The following is a 22,986-nucleotide window of genomic DNA, read 5'->3' as shown; positions in this document are numbered from 1 at the left end:
TGGACTCATAACACAATCCTTGATACACTTGATCCGTTTCTGACACCACGTATCCAGAATTGTATTACCCAGAGTCAAGGGTATTAAATTGTTCTGGGTCAAAGATGTTTTGGGCAATATCCCCACCTTCAATCCAATACATTGATTTATTCTTTGCCATGTCTGAAGTGCATGCTTTAGTATGGGGTTAACCGTTTTCTTTTAGATTAATTTAGTGTCCCATTTGCTATCTTTTCACCTACTTCACGTGGACCAATTTGTGAGGCAATAAACCGCCTGGTAATATTTTTTGAAATCAGGTCATTTTAAACCCCCTCCCCCCAAATTATAGTCCCACGTCAACTTTTCCATGGAGATTCTAGCCACTTTACCGTTCCACAGGAACCTCCTGACACATTCGTTGAGCATTTTAATTAAGTCCTGTGGCAACAAAATGGGTAATGATTGAAAAAGGTCCTGGAGCCTTGGCATCACCTTCATTCTGACACAGTTAATTCTGGCCAACAGTGTTGTGGGCCGAGTCCTCCATCTAGCAATGTCTTTCTCAACCTTCCGGAACAAAGGGAGATCATTAAGTTTGTATAAATTGCATAAATCCTTTTCTGTTGATATTGTTTATAATCCCCATTTGTCAAAGGCATAATCTCACTTTTGTGCAGGTTTGCTAGAATCCTCCAGTGTGGTCCCCAGCCTGGCCGGGGTCTGTCAAATATACTAACAAATCAGCAGTAAAAAGGTTGATTTTGTGTTCCACCTGGCCCAGCCTGAGCCTTTATGTCTGGCTTCCGCCAGTCGCTCAATGGCCAGTATGAACAATGGACAGCCCTGGCTACTGGACCTGCTCAAAGGGACACTGGAGACATCTGCCCATTTGTAATCATTTTTGTTTGGGGTTTAGGTCCTCATCCAGTTAATAAATGTGTGACCCAATCCAAATTTCTCCAATACCTTGAACAAAAACGTCCCACTCCTATCTAAGGCTTTCTCCACATCCAGAGCTGTGGCCACTCCTGCATCCACCTCTGACTGTGCCAGATGTACTATGTTGTTTGCTGATTGTCACCTTTCTACAAATCCAGCTTGGTCTGGATTCGTAAATTTTGGCAAAGTTTCTGCCCACATATTGGCCAATGCTTTAATAATGTGTTCAATGATGAGATGGGTCTATATGAAGCAGGATTCAGTGGGCTCCTGCCTTTTTTTTTGGATTCTTTATAAAATTGCCTCCTTCTTTCTCTTGACCAGAGCCTTAATTTCCCTCATTATCCAAGCTTCCCTACACCTGCATGAAGGGAACGTGCGTGTCCTGGACACTTTTAAAAACATCAAATATTTCTAAAGCTGCCCTTCCTTCAAACGACCTGTTCCATTTAGCTTCAGCATTCTTGCCTTTTGCCTTGCCCCTAGTTCCAAATGGACGAGAGAAGTGTGGAGGGTTATGGGCTGGGGGCGGTCCAGTGGGAGAAAGTGTTTGGCATGGATTTGAAGGGCCAAACTGGCCTGCTTCTGTACTGTAATTGTTAATGTTATATGGTTATGTATGGTTATAGTTCTGCCCTGTCTGTCTCCATAACTATCTTGAACATAATAGAACAATGACACTGGTCTCCAAAGACGCATCTACAAGTACTTCATCTGCTTGTCCTTCCTATTTTCCCACGACTAGATCTCCCTTCCATATATTACCCGAGGAAATGTTCCTGAAAACATTTGACAAATTCCATCCTGTCAAAATCTTTCTATGACTTTCCCATTCAATATTTATAAGGTTAAAATCCCATACTATTGACAACATCCTGACATATTTACTCCTCTAACTCCTTTTGACTATCTGGGGGCCTGTAGTACTCTCCCATCAAGGTGATCATGCCTTTCTTGTTCCTCAGCTCTTACAATATAGGCCCCTTTCACATTTGCAAGTGGTCCCAGGAATCAAACATCAATCAGCCTTTAAAGTGTTTAGGGTGAAAACAAAATCAACTCAATACCGACATGAGATTATGTCATCTCATGCCGGGGATTGGAGGCCTCAACCCCTAGTACAATCCCCAGAGTCTGCAGATGTCAGCATTGCAATCAGGCATGTGTGAAACGGGTAATTGCATTGGGATTGAAATGACCTGTTTTTGCGTGTGCAGGAAGATTAAAATGAAGGTATAAACTTTGCCATGGGAAAATTGAAGTAGGAGAGAGAGAGAGCGAGAGAGGAAATAAATAGCAATAGCGGACAATTTTTGAAGCGTGGGAAAGTTGGCAGCGCTATAGCATACAATTTACACAGAGAAACCCCTATCTTTGCTGCATGGAATTCTGGGAGGGCAGGTCCACCATCACTTTTCCCTCACAGTATTTATAAATTGTACATGATAGAGCAACCAACTTTCCCACGGTATTTATATATTGTGCGCTATAGCGCTACTAATTCTCCCACCGTTTAAAAATTGTCCGCTATTGCTGTTTATTGCCAGCACTTTCCCTTATAATGGTTTATATTGGTCGGCACAACAGCAACAAGGGCTGAAGGGCTCATACTGAACTGTACATAAAGCTGAATTATGTTATAATTAGGCTGATTAATTTTGTTCAAATATAAAATCAGGATTTAGGGCAGGCCCACCATTGCTCGATGCGTCATGACATCACCGGCAGAAGGTAGAACAGTCCTAACCCTGGGGATGGCTCCTTGCAAATGTGAAAGCATTCAGTGTCCCAGTTAAGAGTGGTCAAATGTGAACAGCTCAACCACTATTCCTATCCCAGGACAATGAATGGCCAATTTAGTGGGATGTAATTGTGAAAGGGGCCATGGCCTCATGTTTGTAACATCTTCTTTACCCCCACCTATGAGCCCTTGAAGCACTTGCACCCTGGAATGTGGAGCCAACAGTCCTGCTCCTTTCTTAAGGAGAGAGTTGATACAATTAATAAATTTACAGTTGACACCGCAGTTTCCTGGAAGTGGCGACTCAGGAGGACATGGTGGTGTAGAAGGCATTTGGTACACTGGCCTTGATTGGATGGGGTATAGAGTGTAAGATAGAGACTTTGTGATCCAGCTGTGCAAGGTGTCGGTGAGACCACACATGGGATGCTGCGTGCAATTCTGGTCACCCAGCTCGAGGAAGGGCATCAATAAATGGGAAGGGGTTGCAAAGGATGTTACCGAGACTAGAGTCTCATACATAAATTTAAAAAAAAGACTGCAAGCCTAGCACTGGTAAATGTGATTGGCATGCTCTCAATTTTAGGAAGGAGAGGCTGAGGGCTCACATACCTGTTCACAGAGGTGGGTCAGAGATGCAGAGGGTTATTACCTTCAAGTTCCTGTGAGCTCACCAATCAGAGGACCTCTCCTGGAGCCAGCACATCAGTGCAACCATGAAGACACTCGAACAGCTCTAATTTCCCAAGAGTCTAAGGAGATTAGGCATGTTGTTAGATACTCACTGTGGAGAGTATACTGATTGGTTGCATGACTGCCTGGTTTGGAAGTTCGAGTGCCCAGAAAGGCCGAAGGCTGCAGGAGATAGTGAATGTGGCCAGGCCCATCACAGCCTCCCATTCATGACAGACATTTATGACTCATGAAAGCAGCCAACTTCATAACCTCTTCTTATTGCTTCCTTTGGGCGAGAGAGCAGCACCTCTAGGTTCAAGAGCAGTTCCCCACAGCTACCAGGCTCTTGAACTTTCCCTTGCTACGAATCAAGGACTTACCTGCATCATTTCAGTCACTTTTTTTGGTCTTGGATAATTGTGAATATTTAGCTTCCCTTTGTATTACAGCCTCTTTCAAATTCTGTTCCGTGCACTCTCATAGCTGGATTTTCTTTTACAAAATAAGAATTTAATTGTAGTGTATGAATGATAACAAGCTGGCCCACTCCTCTAACACACCCTATTGGCTGTGAAACTTTATGGGCAGCGGTGAGATTGCAAGATTTCATCATAAAATAAGTATCCAGTCTCCACGCTGCTCAATTTGAACACATGGAGAAGATTTGCTGCATATATTAAAACTGAAATCTGTACACCATTCCCTTAGTTTTATTTCTGTTAAAATACAAACAACATGACATCAAAGACAACAAGTTGTTTACGACAATTCTTTCAATAGCTGTGTAAAATTCTCCTGACAAGATCATTTCATTCCTTATCATCATTTCAACCTCATTTCAGTCCAGATCCCAAGTTACAGACTATGTACAAATCCTAGGACTTTTCAGAAGTTAATGGCTTTGCCAAAAGATGCCGCTATGTTTGCTTCCCTGAACGCTTCTGAGACGGTCTGGAAGAGAAAATAAAAGCAGAGTTGGTCAGAAGAGCTTAATCACTGATTACACAATGGATGTTGGGGGTAGGGGGAAGTGAAGAGTGAGCTTGGCGATACACACCAGAGGCATGGGACACAAATAATAGGCTTCAGTACACGTCAGAACTGAATGTGGGAATGATTTAAATCAAACTTTGATGCAGGTGAGATGAAGGTTTTGTGAAATGGCCAATGGTCTGAGGAAGTGGAAACACTGGTGCACTTTACTGGCCGCTGCATTGACAAGGATGACCAGGACAGGTCAATGGAGATGGTTACCCTGAGGAATTTAAAGCTGTCAACTATCTCTATGTCACCACTATTGATGTAGACCAGGGACTGAAGTCCTCACATTTTAATTTTGGATACAATTACCCAGCTCTCCTTGGCTCCAATGTTCCTTAATCTTTGGTCCAACCTACCATTCAGGACTTGTCAAATGCCTTACGAAAGAAATGGCAGATAGAGTTTAACTTGGTTAAGTACAGGTTTGTATTTTGGTAAATCATAGAATAGTATTGCATAGTAAACAGCAGGGCTCCGAAACGTGTTAAAGAACAGGGAGGCCAAGGTTTACAAGCACATAGTTCCCTGGGTCAACAAGACTGTGAAGGTGGCATTTGGCACACTTGATTTCATCAGTCAGGAAACTGAGAAAAGGATTGGGACATCATGTTACAGGCACACAAGATTATGGGGGGTTCAGAGTGGGCAGCCAGCACTCTTTCCTAGGAGGACATTGGTTCAAAATAAGGGGAGCAAAATTTTGGGGAGATGGAAGAGGCACTTTTTTGTTTACTTTGGAATTGCTGGGGGTGGTGCTGGAGGCCTGCTACAACAGTGCATTCAAAATACTCTCAAGATAAGCACAGGGATGTAAGAAAAGTAGGCTGTGAGGATTAAATTGATGTTACGTAGGTTTAGGTAGGTCGGCACTTCCCGGGCTGGGCTGACTTTAAAATATAACTACCACCCACCATGCCTTCATCAACTCCCTCGTCTCCTCCTCTAACAACTCATTCAAAAAAGACCACAGCCATGAATTATCAGCATGGGATATCAGTATTTGGGAAGCCAATTCCATAATTTTAAAGACAAGGTGGGGGTGGAGGGCACAGGTACCGTAATGACTGTTGTGCCTTTACAGTACCAGAAACAGGACCGGAGTTTGAATTTTGCGCTGTCTGTAAGGAGTGTGTTCACTTTCCCTCTGTCTGTGTGGGCTTTCCCTGTGTCTGTGTTCACTTTCCCTGTGTCTGTGTGGGCTTTCTCTGTGTCTGTGTGGGCTTTCTCTGTGTCTGTGTGGGTTTTCCCTGTGTCTGTGTTCACTTTCCCTGTGTCTGTGTGGGTTTTCCCTGTGTCTGTGTTCACTTTCCCTGTGTCTGTGTGGGCTTTCCCTGTGTCTGTGTGGGTTTTCCCTGTGTCTGTGTGGGTTTTCCCTGTGTCTGTGTGGGTTTTCCCTGTGTCTGTGTGGGCTTTCCCTGTGTCTGTGTGGGTTTTCCCTGTGTCTGTGTTCACTTTCCCTGTGTCTGTGTGGGCTTTCCCTGTGTCTGTGTGGGTTTTCCCTGTGTCTGTGTGGGTTTTCCCTGTGTCTGTGTGGGTTTTCCCTGTGTCTGTGTGGGCTTTCCCTGTGTCTGTGTGGGCTTTCCCTGTGTATGTGTTCACTTTCCCTGTGTCTGTGTGGGCTTTCCCTGTGTCTGTGTGGGTCTTCCCTGGGGACTCTGGTTTCCTCCCACCGTTTGAAACATACCAGGGGTGTAGATTACCTTATTTGATGGAATATAGGACCCATTCGCAAATAAGACCCCCCCCCCTTTTAGGGTGAAATTTTAGGAAACATTTGTTTTAGTGTATTTACAGGTGCCCAATAAGTAGGTTCATCCTGCAAGGCCCCTTGTAGATAATGCGTATTTGTGTGAGCCTTCACTCATCTTGATGGAAACCCTCATGCCTTGCAAGGCCAAGATGCCGAAGTCTCCTCACACACAAGCAACACCAGAAACACATCCTCCTGCCTGCCACATGCTGAGGCTCAGGCTGCTTATCCCCTCAATGGTGCCGGGATCGGTGGGTGCGCAAGGGCAGGAGGGAGAGAAGCCGGTCACCAGGGCAACAGGCAGGGCCCACTGTTGGAGGCTCGATAGACCACTCACCCACTGCTACCTTCCCCCACGCCACATTCAATTTGCTCGGGGAGTTGTGCCCATTGAACAAAGGCTCAGTGTGAGCCTGATCATCGAGGCCCAACATTCCTCTCAAAGCAAGTGATCGATCGTACCACTGGCGTGCACTACAAACACAACTGTTGCGTTGCTGGCGGGGGCCACCGTGGTCAGCTTTCTCACATGGAGAGGGAGTGGTGGCTCCAGAAAGCACGGGCCACCTGAGGGAAGATGGCCCACAAAGCTGCCGGCTTACTTCCTGGACAGCCGCAGCACCTCCATGGGATTCTGGAAGCTGGGTGAGTAGCTTGAGTGCTTTGTATTTCAGTGCCCAAAATGATGACACCAAAATGTCACCTTCATGTATCGGACCCGGGGTGGTTTTTGAGGCGATTTTCTAGAGAAGAAAGGGGGTCCTCTATGCTGCCCAATACGATAATAGGGTGTAAAGTGGGCAGCATGGGCGGTGGGCCGAAATTTAAATTGAAGTTGGAGATAAAGACCACAATGCATAGGACGGAAACAGGTTAAGTTCCTCAGGGAAACCATCTCCATTGATCTGTCCTGGTTATCTTTGTCAATGAAGTAAAATGCACCAGTGTTTCCACTCCCTCAGACCATTGGCCATTTCACAAAACCTTCATCTAACCTCCATCAAAGTTTTATTTAAATAATTCCCAAGTTTAGTTCTGACGTGCCCCAACATTGAATCATGAGCTGCTCCATTTTCCCACTCAGCCTTTTCCCATAACCTTTGATCCCTGAATAATCAAAACCTATCAATCTCTGCCTTAAATACAGCTCTACAACCAGCTGTGGCAACAAATTTCAGATTTACCACCCTTTGGCAAAAGAAATTCCTCCATGTTTCTGTTCTAAGTGGACGCTCTTCAATCCAGAAGTTGTCCCCTATTGTCCTAGACTCTCCTGCCCTGGGGAACAACCTTTCTACATCTACTCTGTACATCATCTACCTTACAACATTCAAAATGTTTCAATGAGATCCTCTCTCATTCTCCTAAATTCCAACGAGGCCAAGAGCTGTCCAACGCTCCTCATATGAAAGATAACCCTTTCATTGCTGGAATCCTCCCTGTGAACATGTTTTGAGCCCGCTCCAACATCAGCATATCTTTTCTTAAAGTTCAAAACTGCACACAATACTCCAAATGAGGTCGCACCAGTGCCTTATAAGGCCTCAACATCACATCAGTGCTTGCCTCCTTCACCACCTTCAGGCTATCCCGCTCGAGGACTCCCAGGTCACTTTGGATCTGGGTATTTTTCAGTTTTTCCCCATTTAAAAAATCAACTGTCCATTTATTTTTTTCTACCAAAGTGCACGACCGTTCACTTTCTGACAATGTATTTAATTTGCCACTCCCCTGCCCTTTTTGCTGCGGCCTCTGTGCTTCCTCTACCCCACCTGCTCCTCCACCTACCTTTGCACCATCTGGAGATAATTCCATTTTTAGAGTTAGCATCAAGTAATAGAGAAAATCTCTGCCAGTTAGAGGGTGTCACAGAGATGAGGTGGCAAAGCAGTTGCCTCCCAGCTCCAGGGATCGGGATCGATCCTGGCCTCATTTTCTGTTCATGAAGAGTGTGCAGGTTCTCTGTGCAAGCCAGTTTGTTCCTGTATCCCAGAGACGTGTGGGTTGTGGGTTAATACAGGGATGAGTGATGGAATATGGGTGGAGCAAAGAGACATGCACATCGTTGGGACGAGGTGGATTAGTTCAGCACAGACCAAATGGGCCAAAAGGTCTATTTCTGTGTTGTCGTGTTTGGTGGTGAGAATGGAACACGATAAGTGTGAGTGGGTATGGATTCGGTGGGACAAGTGTCCAGGTCAGTGACCGTCACTGCAAACAGTGCTACTCACCGGATGGGCATGACAAACCCGGGCAATGTCCTCACACGAGGCTCCGTACTCCATGGCAAGTGCTGCTTCATTGATCATTTCCCCAGCACCCTGGAAATGAAGACAAACACATGATGAGAGAGAGAGAGAGAGAGAAAGAAAGAATTCACTGGCATCATTCATGATTTGTTGGGTTTTATACTCACAGGCCCAAGGATGTGTGCCCCCAACATCCTGTCCGTTTCTTTGTGACTGAGAATCTTCACCAGACCATCTGTGTCATTGTTGGTCTTTGCTCTGCTGTTGGCAGCAAATGGAAACTTCCCAATTTTGTAAGGAGTGCCCTGTGGGTGAAGGAAGTTGGACACATTAAGCAGGTTCACACACATCCTCAACTAAAAGGATGCCGAGACATGGGAAGGTTGCAGAGGATGATTCATCAGGATGATTCTAGGACCGGAGGGCTTGGGTTAGAGAGAGACGCAGGAGCAGCTGGGTCCTCGCTACTGTCTACAAGGTTTCCACAGATCACTTCCAAGGATGGATGAAGTGAACGCTCACAGTTCATTTCCCAATGTTGATGATTCTGGAATTGGAGGGATAGGTTTAAGGGGAGAGACCTGAGGGGCAACTTTTTCCCTCAGAGGGTGGTCCGTATCTGGAATGAGCTGCAAGAGGAAACAGGAGAAGGCTACAATGACAACGTTCAAAAGATAATTGGACAGATTTATGGATGGGAAGGACTTAAATGGACCAAATGAGAGCAAATGGGCCTGACCCAGAATGCCAACTTGGTCAGCATGGACAAGATGGCCTGAAGGGTCTTTTATGTGCATTATGGCTATGACCTGTGAGAGTCCCAAGTTTGAAGAAGCAAAGACTCACACAGATGGAAACAGGATCTTTGACCGAAACATCCCACCCACCTGGTCTTGACTCATTTCCCTCTGAGCCCATCCTATCCAATGCTGACCATGAAAACATCAAAAATGGTGGCACTGCCAGAGCCACTGTAACGGCAGCACTGCTGCTGATGCGGACCCATGGAGAGTGAGGAGATACAGCCTCCCACTGGGTCCAACTGTCCAGTCCGACTGTCGTCAGCTCCACACAGGCTTTGAATGGCCCATTAAAGGAGCCGATAGCAGTTTCATTTAAAATCCTGCGACCGCGAGGTCTGTGCCCAAGATGGCAGCGCCTATGATTGGAAGCAGCCACGAGGGGTTGTAGACTCCAGGGGAGCGGAGGACTGGAGCAGGGAACCTGAAAATGGGGAGACCATCCCCCGTCTGAGAAGGAGAGGCAGAGACAACCCATGGGACGGTGACCACGGCAGTGGACCAGTGAGGGGGCCTCTGCGGCTGAAAAACCCACGCATGTGGCGAGCGGATGGAGGAACCCACGGAGGCTGTTGGCTGATGGAGAAGGCAATTGGGGGACTCGTGTCTGGCTGCGGAATGCTGGAGATGGACTCGAAACTGGCTGAAGGGGTACCAGGTATTGGAGCGGGATGTGAGAGGGTGCCGAAGGCGCAGAAGGGTTCTTGACTGCATTGGAGGTTCAGTTTTGGAGCTAGTGTTGCCAATAATTTGGACTGGACTCTGTGTGGTTGCAGAGGCTGTGGAAATGCTGGAGGTGAATCTATGAACACTCGTTGACTCTGAGGGGGGGACTTTCTTTTGCTTCTCTTTCTCGAAGTGTAAGAGGCACTTCAGGCAATTTCGGCCGATGGCGAATCTGCCTTACAGCAGGCAAAAGCAATTTCATGTAATAGGACACGGTTAATAATAAACTGAATCTTGAATCTGTCCAATTTTAATCTCAAACATTGCAAAAGTACTCCCCACCCCCTCTCATCTATCTCCTCCAGCAGCCCATTCCATACACTCACCACCTTCTCTCTGTAAAATAGTTACCCCTCAGGTTTCGGTTAAGTCCCCTTCCCCCATGTCGAGTGAATAAGGTTAACTGGGGGTGTGTGTCAAAGAATGGCAGATGGAAGTTAACTCAGTTAGATGCTCTATTAAATTTGGCTCTGGCAGGACTTTGTTGGGAGGTAGAAGCCAGGTAGAAGGGGTGGTGAAGGGGTTTGGTACACCTGCCTTCGTCAAAGAGAGAATGCGTACGGGTGTTGGGATGTTGTGACCACATTTGGGAGTGTTGTGTGTTGTTCTGCTCTCTCACCTATAGAAAATATCTCTTTAAGCTGGAATGAGTGCAATGTAGATTCACCACGACATAACTGGGACTGGTGAGCTTTCATGAAAGGAAGAGGTAGCATAGACTGGGCCTCTCTATCTGCTCTACAGATTTACAGAACAGGTGGAGGTTGACAAAACCATGAGAATAGCTGTAATAGCACTGTGTTGCTCTGCCAACCGTGCCACATCCCACTACCCAGGCAGCACAGCTGGCATAGTGCTTAACACAACACTATTACAGCCCCAGCGGTTGGGACCGGGGCTCAAATCCCCGCGCTGTCTGTGAGGAGTTTGTACGTTCTCCCTGTGTCTGTGTGGGTATCCTCCAGTTTCCTCCCACCGTTCAAAATACACCAGATATTGTAGGTTAACTGGATGTAATCGGGCAGCACGGGCTCATGGGTTGGAAATGCATGCATGTCTAAATTAAAAAAAGCTTGAGGGCATAGTTTCCAGGTAAGAGGGAAAACATTTGAAAGGGACATGAGGGGAAACATTTTCCACAGAACCCTAGAACACAAGAGGCGTGAAACAAGAAAGTCGGTAGATGCTCACAGCCTCCCTCACAACCATTCAGGCCCCCATACAGTCCTTCCAAGTGAAGCATCACTTCACCTGTGAATCTGCAGGGGTCGTCTACTGGATCCCGTGCTCCGGTTGTGGCATTCTCTACATCGGAAAAACTGTATGCAGACTGGAAGTTCGATTTGTTGAGCACCTTCACTCTGTACGCTGTAATAGTGAGGATCTTCCCATTTTAATTCCCCACCCTATTTCCATGTTGATAATGTCTGTACAAGGTCTCATGCACTGCCCAATTGAGACCAGCCACCAACCCAATGGCATGAACATCAACCTCTCTGGTTTCCATTAGCCCCACCCCATCTCTCTCTTGCCTTATCCCTATGTCTCCTCTGCCTCTCCCCGATCAGCTCTTCTCTCTTGCCTTCCTATCCACCTCCAACTTTGGCCTCTTGCACTTTGGCCTGCCTCTTTCACGTGCCTCTACTTCCCACCCCTCCCTATCTTTTCATTCATGCACCTGCCTGCTTTTTGCTCATACTCTGACAAAGGGCCCAGGCTCTAAACATTAAATATATATCTTTGCCTCCCTGGAATTGCTGCAGGGCCCAACTGAGCTTCTTTAACATTTTTGTGCATTAAACACAGAATCAGTTCCTTCGGCCCATCTGGTCTGTGTCGATCTATTATACCGTCTCGTCCCAATGACCTGCATTTGCACCATATCCCTCCTCTCCCATCCAGGTACCTATCCAAATTTTCCTAAATGTCAAAATCGAGCCCACATTCGCCTCTTCAAATACACACTCTCACCATTCTCTGTGTGAAGAAGTTCCCCTTAGTGTTCCCTTTAAACATTTCACCTTTCACTCTTAACCTCTAGTTCTTGTCACCCAACCTCAGTGGAAATTGCCTGCTTCCATTTATCTATACCCCTCATTCTTCAATGCTTCTAAAAGTTATAGGTTGGGAGTGGGGGCGGGGGGGGGGAGGGGAACAACATTACTGGTCAGGGATAGTATCATGGCTATAAAAAAGGGTCAGATTTATGGATAAGAAGGACAAATAAACCAAATGTAGGCAAATCTGTAGAGAGATAGCAGAAAGTTGTGACAGATTAAAACTTTCCAAATATTGACTGCCATACTGTGAAAGGGCTGGGAGGCTTGGAGTTTGTCAAATATGTTCAGGGAAGTTTTCTAAATCAATATATCGAGGTACCAATGAGGGAAATGCAGTACTTGATCTTCCATTAGGGAACCAGACAGGTCAGGTGACAGAGTAGGTGTAGGTGAACATTTTGGGTCCAGTGACCAGAATGTCATTACCTTCAAGTTTATTTTGGAGAAGGATAGGTCTGGCCCTCATGTTGGAGGAAGGCGAATTTTGTGGAAAGGAGAAAAGATCTAGGGAGCGTGAATTGGGATATGTTGTTTCCTGACAAAGATGAGTTAAGTGAGTGGATGGCCTTCAAAGGCAAATTTTTGAGAATGCAGGGTTTGCATGTTCCTGTTAGGGTTAAAGGCAAAATTAACAGGCATAGGGAAACATGGTTTTCAAGGGATATTGGTGATCTGGTTAAGGTGTATAGTGAGTATAGGTAACAAGGAGCTAATGAGGTACTTGGAAGAATCCAGAAAATGCAAGAAAATACTCAAGGAGGAAATTGGGAAGGCAAAAAGAGACATGAGGTTGCTCTGACAGATAATGTGAAGGTAAACCCAAGGTTTCTACAAATTCTTTTTCTTTGGCTTGGCTTCGCGGACGAAGATTTATGGAGGGGGTAAAAGTCCACGTCAGCTGCAGGCTCGTTTGTGGCTGACAAGTCCGATGTGGGACAGGCAGACACGGTTGCAGCGGCTGCAGGGGAAAATTGGTTGGTTGGGGTTGGGTGTTGGGTTTTTCCTCCTTTTCCTTTTGTCAGTGAGGTGGGCTCTGCGGTCTTCTTCGAAGGAGGTTGCTGCCCGCCAAACTGTGAGGCGCCAAGATGCACGGTTTGAGGCGATATCAGCCCACTGGCGGTGGTCAATGTGGCAGGCACCAAGAGATTTCTTTAGGCAGTCCTTGTACCTTTTCTTTGGTGCACCTCTGTCACGGTGGCCAGTGGAGAGCTCGCCATATAACACGATCTTGGGAAGGCGATGGTCCTCCATTCTGGAGACGTGACCCATCCAGCACAGCTGGATCTTCAGCAGGGTGGACTCGATGCTGTCGACCTCTGCCATCTCGAGTACTTCGACGTTAGGGATGAAAGCGCTCCAATGGATGTTGAGGATGGAGCGGAGACAACGCTGGTGGAAGCGTTCTAGGAGCCGTAGGTGATGCAGGTAGAGGACCCATGATTCGGAGCCGAACAGGAGTGTGGGTATGACAACGGCTCTGTATACGCTTATCTTTGTGAGGTTTTTCAGTTGGTTGTTTTTCCAGACTCTTTTGTGTAGTCTTCCAAAGGCGCTATATACCTTGGCGAGTCTGTTGTCTATCTCATTGTCGATCCTTGCATCTGATGAAATGGTGCAGCCGAGATAGGTAAACTGGTTGACCGTTTTGAGTTTTGTGTGCCCGATGGAGATGTGGGGGGGCTGGTAGTCATGGTGGGGAGCTGGCTGATGGAGGACCTCAGTTTTCTTCAGGCTGACTTCCAGGCCAAACATTTTGGCAGTTTCCGCAAAGCAGGACGTCAAGCGCTGAAGAGCTGGCTCTGAATGGGCAACTAAAGCGGCATCGTCTGCAAAGAGTAGTTCACGGACAAGTTTCTCTTGTGTCTTGGTGTGAGCTTGCAGGCGCCTCAGATTGAAGAGACTGCCATCCGTGCGGTACCGGATGTAAACAGCGTCTTCATTGTTGGGGTCTTTCATGGCTTGGTTCAGCATCATGCTGAAGAAGATTGAAAAGAGGGTTGGTGCGAGAACACAGCCTTGCTTCACGCCATTGTTAATGGAGGGTTCAGAGAGCTCATTGCTGTATCTGACCCGACCTTGTTGGTTTTCGTGCAGTTGGATAATCATGTTGAGGAACTTTGGGGGACATCCGATGCGCTCTAGTATTTGCCAAAGCCCTTTCCTGCTCACGGTGTCGAAGGCTTTGGTGAGGTCAACAAAGGTGATGTAGAGTCCTTTGTTTTGTTCTCTGCACTTTTCTTGGAGCTGTCTGAGGGCAAAGACCATGTCAGTAGTTCCTCTGTTTGCGCGAAAGCCGCTCTGTGATTCTGGGAGAATATTCTCGGCGACACTAGGTATTATTCTATTTAGTAGAATCCTAGCGAAGATTTTGCCTGCAATGGAGAGCAACGTGATTCCCCTGTAGTTTGAGCAGTCTGATTTCTCGCCTTTGTTTTTGTACAGGGTGATGATGGTGGCATCACAAAGATCCTGAGGCAGTTTTCCTTGGTCCCAACAAAGCTTGAAAAACTCATGCAGTTTGGCATGCAGAGTTTTGCCGCCAGCCTTCCAGACCTCTGGGGGGATTCCATCCATACCTGCTGCTTTGCCACTTTTCAGTTGTTCGATTGCCTTATATGTCTCATCCAGGGTGAGGACCTTATCCAGCTCTAGCCTTAGGGGCTGTTGAGAGAGCTGGAGCAAGGCAGAATCTTGGACTGAGCGGTTGGCACTGAAAAGAGATTGGAAGTGTTCTGACCATCGGTTGAGGATGGAGATCTTGTCGCTGAGGAGGACTTTGCCGTCTGAGCTGCGCAGCGGGGTTTGGACTTGGGGTGAGGGGCCGTACACAGCCTTTAGAGCCTCGTAGAAACCCCTGAATTTGCCAATGTCCGCGCTGAGCTGGGTTCGTTTGGCGAGGCTAGTCCACCACTCATTTTGGATCTCCTGGAGTTTGCGCTGAAGATGGCTGCATGCGTGACGGAAGGCTTGTTTCTTCTCTGGACAAATATATTATCAGTAAAAGGATAATAATGGACAAAATTCATCCTGTCGAGGATCAGAGTGGTCACCATGTGTGGAGCCTCACGTAATGGGGGAGATCTTAAACAATTTTGTTTTTTGCATCAGTATTTACACAGGAAACTGGCAAAGTGCATAAGGAAGGGAAACAAACAGAAGGGTCATGGAATATATCGTGATTAAGGAGGAGGAGGTGCTTGCTGCCTTACAGTGAATAAAGGTAGATAAATCCCCCGGGCCGAATATGATATTCTCTCAGACCTTGTGGGAGACTAGTGTAGAAATTGCAGGGGCCCTGGCAGATATATTCAAATTGTCCTTAGCCACAGGTGAGGGGGATTGGAGGGTAGCTCAGGTTGTTCCATTATTTAAAAAAAGCTCCAAAAATAAATCAGGTAATTCTAGGCCAATGAGCCTGACGTCAGTAGTAGGTAAATTATTGGAAGGAGTTCTGAGAGACAGGATATAAGGGTATTTGGACAGTCACGGGCTGATTAAGGACAGTCAGCATGGCTTTGTGCATGTAGGTCGTGGAGATTTTCGAGAAGGTTACCAAGGAGGGAGATAAAGGAAAGGCTGTGGATGTTGTCTACGTGGACTTTAGGAAGGCATTTGACAAGGTCCCACGCAGGAGGTTAGTCTGTGGAGAAGTTGTAAACTGGATTGGAAACTGACTGTGTGGGAAAATTCAGAGAGATGGTGGATGATGCTTCTCAGACTAGACGCCTGTGACGAGTGGGGTGCCTCAGGGATTGGTACTGGGACTGTAATGATTATAATATTTTGGGAGAATTTGGTAACATTTGGGGAGAATTTGTAAGATTTAGAGTAGGTTACACACACACACACATTTTAAAACAGATCTTATTTGAAAGACTGAAGAATTCACATTGCAGGATCTCTGTTATTTCACCAGTAGGTACTAATGGCTCATAATATGCTTGACCATTGTCTTGCTGGAGTCAGACTGTCTAAGTACCCTCTCTGCAAAGTTCTCACAGAAAGGTCACTTCTGGGTTTTGTTTATCTAATAACAACAGATGGGAGCAGAAGTAAGAATTCCTGTTGTTTGCTGAAGAAGGTGGGGATTTTGCAAGTCACATGAATCACTGGAGTTTCAGTTGGAGAGAGAGTGAAGGAGAGGTCACAAGCTCTCTCAGTCAGTATGTTTGGGACACTGAAAAGTGCAATCCAGGAAGAACTGATGAAAAGTTCGAAAAGCAGTGGATGGCTGGAAATGCTATCTCTTGGAATAAGAGGTACAGAAGGAGCTCTGTGGTAACCTGAAAGAAAGAGGTTACCACCTGGAAAACCCTGATGGGGCAAGTTTCATCAGCGAGACCTTGAGGTGACTAATGGTGGTACCTCAATTGTGGAAATCCTGGAACAACAAATCTCTCTCTGCAAACCCTACAAGAACCTTCCTGAGCGGTAAACATTTATCTTTCAAGCATCAAAGCCTGGTGAATTTTATACATGTTGAATTCTGTGCACAGTCTAAGAATTGCCTGCGTCCAGAAAACTTGGAAGAAGGAGAAGTGAGATTAAACTGTGAATCAAAGAACTTTTCTTGAATTTACACACACGTTGCATACACGTGTGCATAGAATTAGTAGGGGGCTAATTTGGGTTAGTATAGAGTATGGTTTAGTATAAGTATAGTGCTTGGAATTCAGAACAAATAGATGTTGCAGAACACTGGAAAAAAAAAACTATTATTGTTGTGTACCTAAATGCAATGAGTCTCATAAGTCAGGTGGGTGAACAGAAACCTATGTCGGTGTGGAAGTACAATATCTTGGTGTGCAGCGGGGCAAAATCAAAACTTGGCATTCTTATTATGGGGTTTGCAAACAAGATAGGAACATGTGGAAAAAAGGGTGAATGCCTTTCAACCATTATTTCCACAGTCAATGGTTGAAAAGGTCACAAAATAAATGTTATGGATTGATGTTAATGGTCTTCTGGACACGGATGTATCGGATCCTTTTATTAGTTCAGTAAGGGGTAATAGAAATGCTGCAGGAAAAAATTCATCATGGGGGATCAGAGGTGGAGAGGATGAGCAAATGTAGGTTCTTGGGATTCACTATCTTGTAAGATTTTTCCTGGAACCAACACACCAATGGCATCATGAAGAAAGCCTCTACTTCCTCAGGAGTTTGTGGAGGAGCTAGTGGAGTTGTTCAAGTGAACTGGTACGGACTTGAAGGGCCGACATGGCCTGTTTCCGTGCTGTAAACGGTTATATGGTTATAGAGATAAGTTAAAGTTTGATTCTATTTTCATGTTTGAAGTTGATTAAAAATAACTTCTGTTTTGAAAACCACTTGTCTTGGTGAAAGTCTATTGCTGCTGGGTTTTGGGGTCCTTTGGGCTCGTAACATGACCATTGTTGTTTGTCACCTATATCAATGATAATGTGGTGAATTGGATCAAGTTTGCTGATGACACGAAGATAGGAGGGGCTGTGGACAGCGAGGAAGATTCTCAAAGCTTGCAGAGGGATCTGGACCCACTAGGAGAATGGGCCAGGAAATGGCAAATGGAGTTTAATGCAGATAAGTGAGGAGATTCATTTTGGAAGGGCAAACCAAAGTAGGAGATATACAGTTAATGATAAGGCATTGAGGAGTGCGGAGAAGCAGAGAGATCTGGGAATACAAATATATTGTTCCCTGAAGGTGGCATCTCAGGTGGACAGGATTATAAAGAACGGCTTTGGCGATCTTAGGGTTTAAACATGAAAGTGTTGAGTAGAGGGGTTGGGATATTTCGTTGAAGTTGTTTAAGACATTGGTGAGGCCAAATTGGAATATTTTGTGCAGTTCTGGGCACCAAACTATAGGAAGGATATCAATAAGATTGAAAGAGTGCAGAGAAGATTTACTAAGATGTTGCCGGGTCTTCAGGAGTTGAGTTACAGGGAAATATTAAACAGGTTAGGACTTTATTCCTTGGAAGAATGAGGGGAGATTTGATAGAGGTTTACAAGATTATGAGAGGTATAGACAGAGTGGATGTGAGGAGGCTTTTTTCACTTAGATAGGGGGAGATAAATACAAGAGGTCATAGTTTTAAGCTGAAAGGGGAAAGGTTTAGGGGGAACATTGGGGGAAAGTTCAGAAAATGGTGGGAGTGTGGAATGAGCTACCATCTGATGTGGTGAATACGGACTCGATCTTGAGTTTTTGGAATAAATTGGATAAATACATGGATGGGAGAAGGCTGGAGGGTTATGGAATGGGAGTAGGTTAATGGGACTAGCAGAATGATGGTCAGCACAGACGAGAGGGCCTGCTTTCTCTGCAGAGGTGTTCTATGGTTCTACAAATCTCTGGTGAGACCATACTTAGAATATTGTGTTCAGTTCTGGTCACCTCATTATAGAAGGATGGGGAGGGGGCAGAGAAAATTTCCCAGGATGTTGCCTGGATTGAAAAATGTCTTATGAGGCAGGTTTAAGAGCTGGGACTCTTTTTGGTACGTAGTAATAGTAAACAGAGATGAAGGGAGGGAAGTTTAGGGGAGACATCAGGGGTAAGTTGTTTTACACTGAGAGTTGTAGGTGCCTGAAATGCCTTGCCAGGGATGGTGGTGGAGGCTGAAACATTAGGGGCATTTAAAAGGCTCTTATGTAGGAACATGGATGGAAGGAAAATAGAGGATTAGGGGTAGGGAGGGTTTAGTCTATTTTTTTAAGGAATACAACATCAAGAGTTGATGGATTCGAATGGGATTATACTCAATGAAAGAGGGGGCAGCAAAGGATTTTATCTATGTGGAGTGTTAAGTCAATATCAACAAAGTATGGCAAGAAATCAATGAGTGTATTGGAAAGAAGCAGGGATATCATTATGTAAGAATGTGTTTGTTACCTCTGACTATAGGTAGCAGAATATTAAACTCCTGGTAAGACAAGGAATAAGAAACATTGAAGACTGCTATGCAGAGGGGACCCTTCTCTTCTGATCAACTAAAACAGAAATATGGAGTAGCTAATGGAACTGTTTTCTCCAGCTAAGTTCATTCTTGAGAGAAAGATGGGTGCTAGTGTTGCTCCCATCTGAAATTAGTGAGATGGAGTGAACGATCTGGCTGGGAAATACTATGTTCTTCAGATTGAAAATGCAAAACCAGGTTTACAAAGGAGTTGTAATATCAGAAAGATGTTGGTCTGGCTGGTGTTTGGATGGCATGTCATCAATTATAAATGCAAGGTATGGATTGGTTCAGTACAAGTTCCTATACCAATTACATTTTACACCACAGAAGCTACAAAAGTCAGAATCTGAAATACCAGAGAGGTGTTTTAGATGTGGGATCAAAACAGGAATGTTTTTACATGCTATGTGGTCATGTGTAACGGTGAAGCCTTTTTGGCAGGGTATTGCAGAAACATTAACAAGGATAACAGGGGTGACATTCACGGACGACCCAGAGCTTTATATTTTGGGTAATTCCAAGTTTATTTTGTCGAAGTACTTTAGCAGTGGCTAAGAAGTGTATTGCAATCACTTGGAAGTCTGACTCTCCCTAACTCACAGCGTGATGGTCTGTAGAGATAAATAGTTGAATACCAATTACATATACTCTACAAAACAAATATGACATGTTTGTCAAGGTTTGCAGCCACATTAGGGCCCAATAATTAATAATGATCATTAGCCAAATGCTGTTATAACATAGACTTTTTAAGTCATGAGGTTTTTATGGATAGTATAAATGTGAGCTCTGATGGTGTGTGGATTTATATTTTGTAGGAAGGGGTTTTTCTTTTGTTTTTTTGTATGAAAAATTTTAATATATTGTGATATTGAAGAATATACTATGTATATTTATAAAAGAAAAAATAAAATATAAAAAACCCCGCTCCCAGTTCCACCGGTCCCTGACACACTGTCACTAGGAGAACACGTAGAGAGCGTCTGAGGTTAGTGCCCGGTGGGTGGGCTGGAGGTGTGTGGCAGGAGGTCAACGAGCTTGGAGAAATACTGACAGGATCATAGAGATAAGGGATATCGGAGAGCTGGGATCACTTCCTGCGGGATGCCTTTGGGAGCATATAGTTATGATTTAGATAAGCACAGAAAATAGACAATAGGTACTGGAGTAGGCCAACTGGCCCTTCGAGCCAGCACCGCTAGTTATCGGATCATGGCTGATCTTTCCCTTTCAATAACCAATCCCAGCCTTATCCCCATAACCCTTAACTCCCCTGCCCAAAAGAGCCTTATCCAACTCTCTCTTAAATCCATCCAACGAATCCGCCCCCACTACCCTCTGCGGCAATGTATTCCACAGACCCACAACTCTCTGGGTAAAAAACTTTCTCCTCATTTCTGTCTTAAATGCCCTCTAGTCCTAGTCTCACCCATCATTGGGATCATGTGCTCTGACTTCACCCTGTCAAGCCCTTTGATAATCCTAAATGCCTCAATCTTGTCTCCCTTCATCCTTCTAAACTCCATCACATATAGTCCAAGTCTTTCTAACCTATCCACGTATGACAATCCTGCCATCCCGGGAACTAACCTTGTAAACCTGCGCTGCACTCCCTTTATAGCAAGTATGTCCTTTCTTAAATATGGGGACCAAAACTGGACGTAATACTCCAGGTGATGTCTCACCATGGCCCTGTAAAACTGCAGGAGGGCTTCTCTACTCCTATACTCCAATCCCCTCTTTATGAAAGCCAATATACCATTCGCCTTCTTCACCACTTGCTGAACCTGCATGCTAGTTTTCAATGACTGGTGAACAAGTATGCCCAGATCCCTTTGCATTACCTCACTCCCTATCTTAACTCCATTTAAATAATATTCTGCTTTCTTGTTTCTGCCTCCAAAATGGACAACCTCGCATTTACTCACATTAAACTTCATCTGCCATCTTTCTGCCCACTCCCCTAACCTGTCCAAGTCCCCTTGCAATTTCCTGACATCCCCCTCACACTTTACACCACCACCCAGTTTAGAGTCATCTGTGAATTTGCATATGTAGTTATTTATCCCCTCATCCAAATCATTTACATAAATGATAAATAACTGAGGGCCCAACACCGACCCCTGCGGGACCCCACTTGTCACATCCTGCCATTCAGAAAATGACCCGTTTATCCCAACCCTTTGTTTCCTATTTCTCAAGCAATTATCTGTCCATGACAGCACCCTACCCATGTTCCTTGATTTTGCAACCTAGCCTCCTGTGTGGGACTTTATTGAAAGCTTTCCAAGTACACCACATCCACTGGCTCTCCCAAGTCCACCCTCCTTGTTACATCCTCGAAAAATTCCAGGAGATTAGTCAAGCAAGATTTCCCTTTAAGGAACCCATGCTGACCAGCACCGATACTATTATTCCTTCCTACGTGTTCTGCTAATTCTCTTTTAATGATGGATTCCAATATCTTCCCCACAACCAACGTCAGGCTGACTGGTCTATAATTTCCCGTATTCTCTCTCCCTCCCTTCTTAAAAAGTGGTACTCCATCAGCCACTTTCCAGTCTGCAGGCACTTCCCCGGAATCTAAAAAACTTTGGAAAATGTCAACTAGTACTTCCACAATTTCCAGAGCAATCTCTCTAAGCACCCTGGGATGCAGCCCATCAGGCCCAGGGGACTTATCAGGCCTCAGTTTTAACAATTTGCTCACAACCACCTGCTTCTGGATCTGAATATCCATCAAATTCTCTGCTTCCTTCGGTAATTTCACCAAGTCCCTCGATACTGCTTGACCCCTACCCCTATTCTGATCATAACCTATATCCTCCTTGGTGAAAACAGATCCAAAGTAATTGTTAAATTCCTCAGCCATCTCCATGTCCCCATTGATAATTTCACCTCTCTCTGTTTAATAGGGCCCAATTTTGGCCCTAACCAATTTCTTCCTTTTAACATATCTGAAGAAGCTTTTGCTATCCCATTTTATATTACTTGCCAATTTGTCCTCGTACTTCATTTTCCCCTCCTGAATGACTTTCTTAGTTTCTCTCTGTTGGTCTTTAAAGGCCTCCCATTCCTCTAACCTCCTACTCTGCTTTGCCATCTTATACTATTAGACCTGATACTGCTCTTGATTTCCTTTGTCAGCCATGGCTGCCATTTGCTCTTCGAATAGCCTTTCCTCCTCTTTGGGATGAATCTATTCTGAATCCTGTGAAAAATTTCTAGAAATACCTGCCATTTTTGCCCAGTTGTCTTCCCAGCTAGAATGTCCTTCCATTTTATTTTGGCTAGCTCCTCTCTCAGGGAGCATGAGGAGCAAGGTTGCAGCAAAACAAAAACTGGGTGTCTTGTTGACAGGAAAAAAGATTTTCAATTTCAAGAGGATGAAAATGGAGCATCACTCAGGCAGAGAATGGGATTTAATGCCAAAAAGTTAATGCATTTTGGGAGGTGCTGCAGGTAGGGAAACATGATATTGAGAACAGTAGGCAATCAGACCAATAAACCTGTTGAAAGGGGTAAGGGGGGCAGCCTGAATGGTGCACACAGTGCCAGGCAGGTTAGAGTACAGTGGAGAGGGTGCAGAAGCATAAGGAGGTTGCCTGGGCTACAAACTTAGCTGTGAGGAAAGATTGGACGAATCAGAGATCTATCCTGTACAAAACCAAATAAGGGAAACTTGAATGGGGTGTACAAACTTTTGGGAGGGCTGGATAAGGATATATTTTCCATTGCTAAGACAACAAAGCAGCCTGACTGGCCCCTCAGCCACCCACTAAGCCAAGATCCCTCCACCAACAGCGCAGAGTGGCTGCACCAAGCTACTCACCTGGGAGGCCTCAACATCATCTCCCAAGCCTGTGAACCTTGTCCATCAAGGACAAGAACAGTAGGTGAAGGGAACAGCCCTTATCTGGATACACATTGCGAGTCCTTAGTGTCACTGGATCCAACTCTGGCACCCATCCCCCAAACTATGGGAGCAACTTCAGCAGGATCTCCTCTAGGGTATTAAGGGATGGGCCCTGCCAGTGATGGTTAGATAAATACATTTAAAAAGAGCAGGCCACGTAGC

General features: G+C 45.3%; 1 protein-coding gene across 1 annotated transcript in view; it reads right to left on the bottom strand.

Annotated features, from left to right (window-relative positions):
• Nucleotides 1-4,031: 4,031 nt before the first annotated feature.
• The window catches only part of dldh (dihydrolipoamide dehydrogenase), a 65,822-nt gene continuing 46,867 nt past the window's right edge, over nt 4,032-22,986 (bottom strand). The window contains exons 12-14 of the mRNA XM_069908207.1: nt 8,545-8,682; nt 8,360-8,449; nt 4,032-4,288 (exon numbers count right to left, since the gene is read on the bottom strand). Coding sequence (XP_069764308.1) covers nt 4,223-4,288; nt 8,360-8,449; nt 8,545-8,682 — 294 coding nt within the window. The 3' untranslated portion in view covers nt 4,032-4,222. The remainder of the gene's footprint in view (nt 4,289-8,359; nt 8,450-8,544; nt 8,683-22,986) is intronic.

The sequence above is a fragment of the Narcine bancroftii genome, chromosome 13 (genome assembly GCF_036971445.1).
Source record: "Narcine bancroftii isolate sNarBan1 chromosome 13, sNarBan1.hap1, whole genome shotgun sequence".
Lineage (NCBI taxonomy): Eukaryota > Metazoa > Chordata > Chondrichthyes > Torpediniformes > Narcinidae > Narcine > Narcine bancroftii.
The sequence above is the reverse complement of the archived record's forward strand: the minus strand, read 5'-3'. Positions and strand labels throughout refer to the sequence as shown.